Raw genomic sequence first — 9,094 nt, 5'->3', positions numbered from 1 at the left:
CTGGCACTTAGACTCCTCCACATAACTCTCACACCACAAAGCCAGCCCTCCACCAAATGCTGTGGAGACTTGCGCTAGGTTGCTCGTCATCCACCACAATTTCAAAAGGGCTGCTCAAACTACTCTCCCTCGATCTGCACTTCTGTTTGTAATAGTTTCCATTTGGAGCCACAACTGCGACTCATTTTACCTCGACGTATCTACGTGCGCTCTATGTTCACGATCGTGACAATGTAGCAGGCTGATAAAACAAAAATATTACAGGAAAGGCAAAACTTATTTTACATTTCAGGGATCTCATAGTTTAGATATTAAGTATTTTGATAGCATTATATACGTTTGATTTCATTTCTAAAAATATTTCAAAATATTTCGGAGGTGCCACCACTAGAGGGAGCTTGTGTAACACCAGGGGCACATGTTCCATAAGTCCCTTTTACACCGCCAGATTTTTGGCGGATGTTGGGCTGTTTTGCTGGCAAGCTGCAAGCGTTTAGACACACAGAGCCGGATTGGCGAGTTGATGCGAGGTGCCCGATTTTCCGCCTCGTGGGGTAGTCACATTGGCAGGACCCCTTTAGTTTAAACAGACCAAGGCGGCCTTCCGCAACAGGAGGGGCTGTTGAAGACTTGTGGGAGGAGCTGCTGATGACGCCACACGTGTGAGCCACTGGCGGTGGATAAACAGGAAACAGCTGATAGCAGGAATTAGTGAGCTGCTAGTAGCAAGAGGGAAACACAAACCTGACAGACACTGTAAAGATGAGCAACTGGGGAGACAAGGAATTAACGAAGAGGCCATTAACCGTCAGATGACGGGGACGGTGAAGAACGGGCTGACTTACGAGAGAATCGCCGAAGGACTGACCAGCAGCGGCTTCCCACTCACGTCACTGTTTACGTCACACGCTGAGCTACACGTTTTGTTACTTGCTCACACCTCCCATTGCCCCGAAAAAGGCGCATTCTGTATAAACAAAAGTAGGTAGGCGGCATTTTGCCGCACTCCCCGATTTTGTTTTTATACTGCCAATGCTGAAAAAAGACTGATTGGGCTTTCCTGCAAATTTGCACAATTCCTATTTAAAAAGGGCTTGAGTTTAAGATCCTCTGGTCTAGAACAGTGGTTCCCAACTGGTCAAGCAACACAGTCCAGATTTCTCCTTAGTCATTAGTTCAAGGTCCACACAGTCAAATACATTCAGGGTCATATTTGCTTTTAGCTATGTTGTCGAGCTAGTTTGTTGTCTCTGTCAAGTAGCTTTCTGTTAGTTACTCACTCTACAGTAGGACATGGCACTTCAAAATAAAAGCTCTGTGCCGTAGAGTCACTGTACTTAAAAATAAAGCATGTTTTTGACAAACTTGACATGTTTGTTTGGAAATTATTACATCAATCTTTCTTTAATAAAATTTGACTTTTGGACTTCACAACACTCTGGAGGTAATGAGAACATTTTGACCACAGAAAACAATCCTAATTCTATTTGATGCATCATAAAAATACATGTCTCATATGTGCTTTGAAGGAAAAAAAAATAGTTACGGTGATACACTCAAAGTGGCACGTTTACTGAGGCTGATATGTGCAAGATTAATGATGGCATCCATTCATCAGTGATGTCACCAGATAAATCGAGTCCTTGCCACACAAAGCCATGTGGTCGTTATTTTTGGTTCAGCATAATCTTTAATTAAATATTAAGCATAATAAAAAGTAGTGTCTTCCATTTATAAGTGTTTTGAACAGAGCAGGATGAAAATCCAATATTGTCATATATTTCAATATATTGTGCTATGACTAAATAATAGAAGACCTACTGAAGCTATATTTTATTTCATATTGTAATACTGATTTTAAATATCTGACCCAGTCCTGGTTGCGACCTGTTAGCAATATGAGGAAAGAATCTGTTGACCATCACCTTTAAAATGTTGCCCTTCAAAAGAAAATGTCGCTGCCTCAGGCTAAGCTAGACTCTTTCTGCATTTACAATACCTGTACTGACAAGTTAAACCAGCTCAGACTACTGGGAGTTAAAATTCCCACCCATACCCAATGACAGCACTGACAGTAAACACAAGAAACAGAGAGGAGACTGTCACAGATCTTCACAGGTAAGCACAGCTGCAACCTCCCTCTGACCATTACCTTTTCTTTCTTTTTTATTACTGTTATTTTTTTATGTGACTATTTGACATTATTTTTCTGTTAACCTTGCTAAAAATCTAAATTATACTTGGTCAAAGTTTCATCTCAATTGATATATGTAATACATGACATAACTTAACACTAGATTGTACTCACAAAAACTTTACATAAAGAAAGAAAAACAATTCCTAAATGTTTAGAATTGTAGGGGGAAAAGTAAGTTTGATATATCATCAACCCAAAGTTTAGTCAGAAGCAAAGTCGTCCATTATCCAAACTCATAAAGTCAAAAGCAACGTACTGTACAGTAGATAGAAAAGCTACTTTGCTAGCTCATGGTCAGATCTAAAAAGGTTAAATGTTGAGGAGCCACAAACATGACTCTCTTTTCCCTCCTGCCTGAGGGTCGCTCTCAAGACGAGCTGCATACCTCTTTAATAGCAGCCCTGCAATTTGACATGTTTCTAGTTACGACTTGTTTAAACACGGGGCTGTTATTTACATCCAGCATTTGCAATTTACCCTACACCTCACCATTGATCCATGTGTTGCAGATTGGATTAAGCGGTCTATATGATCTAATCAGTACCGACAGACATGGAGGAAAGAGAAGACAGTACCATGAGTACCACATGCGGTACATATTTCTTTGATTTGTTTAAAAAATATATAGTCATTAGAGTCCCTTCATTTCTCATTAATTTCAAATAATTCATATTTTATCTTCTTGTTTTGCTCTTTTAGGTGCTGTCTCAGAATGGAGAGCAGTGTCCGATCCAAAACAAGCTGGTTGGCTATTTTCACAAGACCTTCTCCACAGCAACAGAAATTCAATCAACCTATTTCTGAGCGTGGACATCAGACAAGACAAAGAGGAGCAAGACCAAACTTTAATCAAGTTCTACAAGAGAGACAATGTTCGGTGGACGTCGCCACTACGATGCAAACTTCTAGGTAGTGGCTGGTCAAATAAATAGTACTGCTTTAACGGGGTAGTTCAGATGTTTTTTTACATGGGGTTGTATAAAGCACTTACCCATGGTCAGTGTATTAATTGCAGTAGATGATGGTCAGCGGCCCCCCCAGTTTGGAGATGCAGGCAGGACTGCCACCACAGAAGCTAAGAAATATACCGCTAGCCACCTAAAAAAGTTCCACCAACAAAATAAATCTCGGTTTAGGTTGCCGTCAGAGAGCCCTTTCCGACAGGCAACTGACTGGAACCTGAAAGTTATCTATGCTCTCTTCAAGGCCACCAGACTGCATTGACAGAAACAGTAATTTTACCTCACTGAACACAGTAGTTGTTGGTCTATCGCTGCCTCGATTTGTTAGATTGTCAGTGTTTTTGTGTGACTTTGTGAATCCAAACCAGCCCTTTCAAACACCAAAGTCACACAATAACACAAACAAACTAACAGATCAAGGCAGCAGTAGACCAGCAGCTCCTGCGCCCTGCAAGGTAAAATTACTGTTTTTATCAATGGAGTCTGGTTTTGACGAGAGCATAGGTAAGTCTGTTTTAGTTCAAGCCAGTTTCAGAAAGGGCTGTCTGGCCACAAGGTAAAGCTGTGAAAATATTCTTAAGACATACACTTGAAGTGATATTGATTTTTTTTAGATGATAAGAATACATTTTTGCAGCTGCCCCCATCCACAGCAGTACATTGCTCAGCTTCCATGGCAGCACTCCTGCCTGCTTCTCCAAACTGGGTGCGCGCTGACTGTCATCTACTGTAGGCAATATACTGACTATGGATAAGCACCTCATACAACACCACTTCAAAAAATCTGAACTATCCCTTTAGCAAATAAAAATAAATACCATTGGTCAGCAAAGTGATTTACATAACAAAATGTCTTTCTTTACAGGTGATGTTGCATCAGGAAGTGGGGTCGACCGTCACATGATGTCAACAGTGATTTTCAAACTTATGAGTGGATTTCATATAAACTTAGGTCAGACACCAAAACAAACACAGCTACAATGCTGATTCAGACTACAGAAGTCACAAGCCTGCAGATCACTAAATATAAGTTTAAAAAAAGGAAATGTTTACGTTATTACAGAGAGATAACTTCTGCTGCTATCTACTGTTGCAACCAGTTAAACTGCAAGAACAGAATTCAAGGGAAATAAATCTGTCCGACCTCAGCTGAAAGATTAGCACGTCACTGAACTAAAAAAAAACTGATGAACGTATTTAAAATGTGTTTTTAAAATGAAACAAAAATCAGATTTAACAAAATCAACACCAAAACATTTTAAATGTAAAAAAATTTTTAAATGTAGAAACATAAATTGAATATTTCCTAACACTCCGTCAGTGCATTGAACTGAGTATGTCATTTAGTCTTTGAGTGGCGCAGTGACGTCATCACGATCGTACAATGTGATGTCACAGAAGGCAGAAGCTTTCTGCTATAAAAGAATGTTGTAGCTGTATCGTTTTTATTTTAGATTAATATTTATACAAGATTATGAAAACAATGTGTCATACATTTTATTGATTTTTTTCTGGACATTTTATTAACATTTATTTTCATTTTATTTATTTTTTGGACATTTTATAAATATTTTTCAGAGATTTTATCAATATTTTTTCGGACAGTTTTGTTAATATTTTTTTCTGACATTTTATAAAAAAATTTGACATTCTATAAATATTTGTGGGACATTTAATTTATTTTTTTTCAGACATTTTATTATTATTTTTTCTGATATTCTACTAATTTAATATTAATAGAAATATTAAGAAAATGTCTGAAAAATATTAATGAAATTTCCCCAAAATATTAAATAAGTTAAGTTATTCATAAGAAACTACTGACCATTTATGTGAAATGTATTATGAATAATTACAGTACGATTACAATAGTTTATCAGATATCATGTGAGTGAAGGATCCAATTCATAAATGACAACAACCACAAAATAAGAGATCTCATATCAAAGTCAGCACTGACTTACTATCTCTGCACAAATGTATTTTTCTTCCTTCTTTGTTTTCTTTCCTTCTTTCAATCACCTTGTGTTCTGAATCTTTTCTAATACTCTGTTGCAGAAAATGCAGCCATCACAAAAGTCTTCGAAGGTGAGCCTGATCATCTCGTCCCCTCAGTTTCAGAGTCACTCCTTGACAATAACATGTTCGCAGTCGCAGGCCGGATGATCGGCCATTCCTTCTTGCATCACGGCCCGAGTTTCCCTGGACTTAGCCCAGCCATAATTCACATCCTCTTTGGCGGTTCGTTGGAAACAACTCCTGTGACAATACGAGACTGCCCTGACCTCGACGTCCGAGACGCTGTGAAAATGGTGAGCACTGACTTTAACTATGATCAATACACAACATGAAAACATATGATCCCCTAAAAGGCTCTCTATATGTCACTTAATGCAGTGAACTCAGCATCATGAAACTGCAATGTAATTTATTCTGCGCATGCTGCATGAATAAAACATGTTTTGCCATTATGTTTTATCCAGCTTGATGGAGATGCCGAGTTAAACGAATTTGACGCCATCCATCAGCTCTGCCTGTCGTGGGACCTGCCAGCACCAAATGCCACCAACAGGAAATGGCTGTCTAAAAAGCTTCTCCTGCATGCTGTAATGTCAAAGTGTTTCTATTTATTCTATTTTAGCTTCTTAACTTATGTTAACTTCTCCACACTGGTGCCAACCACACTGAATGTCACTGTAACGTACAGCATCATTTCACCATGTCCTTAAAGAGTATTCCAAAGGGCACTGCCTACATCCTCATTTTAAGGAAGCCCATTAGAGATTTTATAAAAAGGATAATGTAAAGTTGAAAATGAAAATGTAATTTCACACTAGCATTATAATTTTTACATTATTTGAGTAAAAACTACAATAAAAATGCAGTAATCCAATTACCATTTTAATTTTTACATACTCGCATGGGCGTTCTATTACATTATTAAATTTAAATAGAAAAGCTGTTTGACATTTAATTAAAAAAAATGTACCTCACTTTACAGAGGATAATATTAAAATTTGTATTAAAATTTGAAAATTAAAATGCAATATAAAAAGTGTAACCTGATTTTCCATCTGTGCAAACATTTTTAAAGCACAATTAAAATGCCATTTTCTAACAATTTGAAAAAGAAAATGGCATTTGACATTTTATCTTCAAAGACTTAACCTGCTGTATTGTTGATCATATTTAAATATTAAATAAAAATTGAAAATTAAAATTCAATATAAAAAATGTAGCCTACTTTTACATTTGCATTTTAAGGCACAATTAAGGGTAATATTTCAAACCATTTAAAAATGAAAATGAAAACATTTAACATTCTATTTTCAGAGACTTGTTTGAAACTGAAAATTGGATTATTGCATTTTTGAACTTTTACTATCGCATACAAATGTGGAAAATTATAATGTGATTGTAGATGTACATTTTTTATTTAAGTTTACATTACCATTTTATTAAAGTCCCCTATGGGCTCCCATACTTATCTTGTTATATTTTTAATAACAGAGATTGCTTTTTTTTTTACAAACTTGATGATGGTTCAGAAAAAATACGTTTTTTGCTGCCTGCCATTTCAGCAATTTATTGCAAATGGCGTGTTGTCACCCAGATACAGAGTTGAATCTACTTGTCAGCAAGAAAAAAGGGACATCAAAATCTAATCTGTTTACTTGTCAACTAAAGCAAAATCTGAGAAAGTCTTATCAATAAGCAGAACAGCCACAACAAGACAGGCATTGGCTGTTTTCCAGTTTATCTTTCAAGACAATTTTAACCCTCTATTGTTACAACCATCACAAGTCCCTCTGCATCCAGACACCAACAATAAATATTATTGCTTAGTTTCCAATTATCTGAAGCCAGAGGCCTTTTGTTTGGCTTTTTGTGTGTAGACTATCCAAATGTCATAAGTTGGTCATGTCTCTGAGTTTTAGTTAATTTTGGCATCATAAAATAAGGTACACATGAGGACATTTAATAGGTGCCTATGAAGATATTCAGTTGTGGTTAGGTCAGAAAACACTTAAAACATTTGGCCACGTTAATTAACCTTCACTTCATCACCTCCCACTTTAAAGCCTCTGATGCCCCTTTTCACCAACATAGCCTGAGTGTCAGACTGAAGCTCCCAGAACCTTCAGTCTGACATTGCCTCCATTGAAGGCGATTTACAAGGGGGAGGGAATTTGATTTTTCCCTAACCAATCAGTAGAGATCAACGACTCACCCAGAATCTGATGTCATTAGTATCCATGCCTCAGGGGTGCTGAAAACAAGCGAGCATTGCCCGTTTAAAATGTCTCCAACGTTGTGCACGCCCAGCTGCATTGCCGTTAAATCCAGTTTAGCAGCTTCCTTAATTTGGTCCTCCATTAACGCGAGTAGTGGCGAAATACCTCGATAGCATCGTTAATGTGGTCTGTAGGATCTGTAGCGGTCGCCATTAGCATGGCGCTGATTGGCTAATCGCTAGACCCACCCCCACCCCTGGCGTTCATTGGTCCTTCCATCGTTTGGACGAGATAAATCACAAATTCATTGCAGTATGCCAGACCAGAGACGCAAGCCTACTCAGTTGAATGGGCGGGGTCTGTGGTCTGTAACCAGGCTAACACCAACATGGAAAGGGTTCCATTCCAGTTTGAGCACCTGGAGCCACCTGCACAAACACGTTAAGTGAAGACTGGAGAAAACACATGCACATTCACTAGATACTGTAGGACCATGGTTCCAAGAACCCTGAACAGAATCAGTTTAAGTGGTAATTTGAAGGAACAGGGATAAGAGAGATGATAACTGATGAATAATTTTGTGTACAACATGCCGTGTCTCCTGTATTGCAGGTTATCGAGCAAACAAGGCGTCAAATCAATCAGTTCCGAAAAGGCTTAAAAGAGACAGGACTGTGGCCACTTCTCGTTCACAGAAGAGACGTAATCCCAATCCTGTTTCCCAGGGAATCAGAAGCACAAGTGACACCTCAGGTACAGCAGCAAAAGCACATATATCAGTACACTAATACTGCAAACAACTGGTCCTTATTCAGACAAGGTTTCTTGGACCTATGATTGTTGTTGGTGCCATTTACTTTTCCTTCACTTATTTGGGACTGTTGATTGCACCAATGCCAAAAACTACTGAGATAGTAGATTGTTTTGAATACAGATGGAGTTACATGTGATTTCAGATGGTCTTGGATTGCATCACATGGCCAACGTCTATAACTGTCTTCTTCGAGAGCTACAAAGTTGAAGACGATGGCGAGTCCAATGTCATGGATGTATGTCGAGTATCTGGCTACTTGAAAACATTTATCGAAAACGGTATGTGCAATAAAACTACTGTTACTGTGACATCTTTCGAGCTGCTGCAGCATGAAACCTTTTCAGTGGATTCTGTGTCGACTAATCAGCTGCATTTTTAACACAGCGTCTCCAGCTGAGCTAAAGAGCCTCATAAAGTTCTGGATAGGATGGGAGGTGCCGGCCACAGAGATGAAGGTGGAAATAGTTGAGGCCACACTTCCGACAGCTTCAACATGTTTTGAGAAGCTGAGACTGCCGAGGCATTACACGGTGTACAAAGCATTTCGTCAGGATTTGTGTGCGTGCATATCAACCAGTTACAGCGGTTTTGGTTGTGCCTAAAGTGGGATAATGCTCACTTTAAATGTGTGTGGATTGAGTGTGTGGAACTTGCCAAGGTGTGTGGTGCACCGTGTATAATAAACCTATCTTTGATTACTGGTGTTTCCCTGAATATTTTTGCCTCTACAACATGTTTTACATTTCCTACTGCAACTCTTGATTTTCACTTCTCATGGCTGAATTTACCACGACTCTCCTGTGGGTGTCCTGTGTGGTCACTAGGGGGCGGTTGCACAAACACCTTAACATTAGATTCTCCTTAAAGTCCTAGTTAAGGTTTCCTC

General features: G+C 38.6%; 1 protein-coding gene across 1 annotated transcript; it reads left to right on the top strand.

Moving 5' to 3' along the window:
• The first annotated feature begins 2,056 nt into the window (after positions 1-2,056).
• Positions 2,057-8,906, top strand: LOC117258702 (G2/M phase-specific E3 ubiquitin-protein ligase-like). Its single transcript, XM_033629800.2, has 9 exons — positions 2,057-2,118; positions 2,707-2,789; positions 2,897-3,106; positions 4,025-4,111; positions 5,218-5,471; positions 5,643-5,765; positions 8,007-8,147; positions 8,351-8,486; positions 8,593-8,906. Exons 2-9 carry the CDS (start codon positions 2,750-2,752, stop codon positions 8,808-8,810), a joined length of 1,209 nt encoding a protein of 402 aa, XP_033485691.2. The 5' UTR covers positions 2,057-2,118; positions 2,707-2,749; the 3' UTR covers positions 8,811-8,906.
• Positions 8,907-9,094: the final 188 nt, after the last annotated feature.

The sequence above is a fragment of the Epinephelus lanceolatus genome, chromosome 8 (genome assembly GCF_041903045.1).
Source record: "Epinephelus lanceolatus isolate andai-2023 chromosome 8, ASM4190304v1, whole genome shotgun sequence".
NCBI lineage: Eukaryota > Metazoa > Chordata > Actinopteri > Perciformes > Serranidae > Epinephelus > Epinephelus lanceolatus.
The sequence above is the reverse complement of the archived record's forward strand: the minus strand, read 5'-3'. Positions and strand labels throughout refer to the sequence as shown.

Excerpts from the sequence above, each read along its gene's own strand:
- LOC117258702 (XM_033629800.2), top strand. The coding sequence starts at position 2,750 with ATGGAGGAAAGAGAAGACAGTACCATGAGTACCACATGCG. Across the intron at positions 5,472-5,642 it reads TCCGAGACGCTGTGAAAATG|CTTGATGGAGATGCCGAGTT; the intron begins GTGAGCACTGAC and ends TGTTTTATCCAG. Across the intron at positions 5,766-8,006 it reads AAAAGCTTCTCCTGCATGCT|GTTATCGAGCAAACAAGGCG; the intron begins GTAATGTCAAAG and ends CCTGTATTGCAG.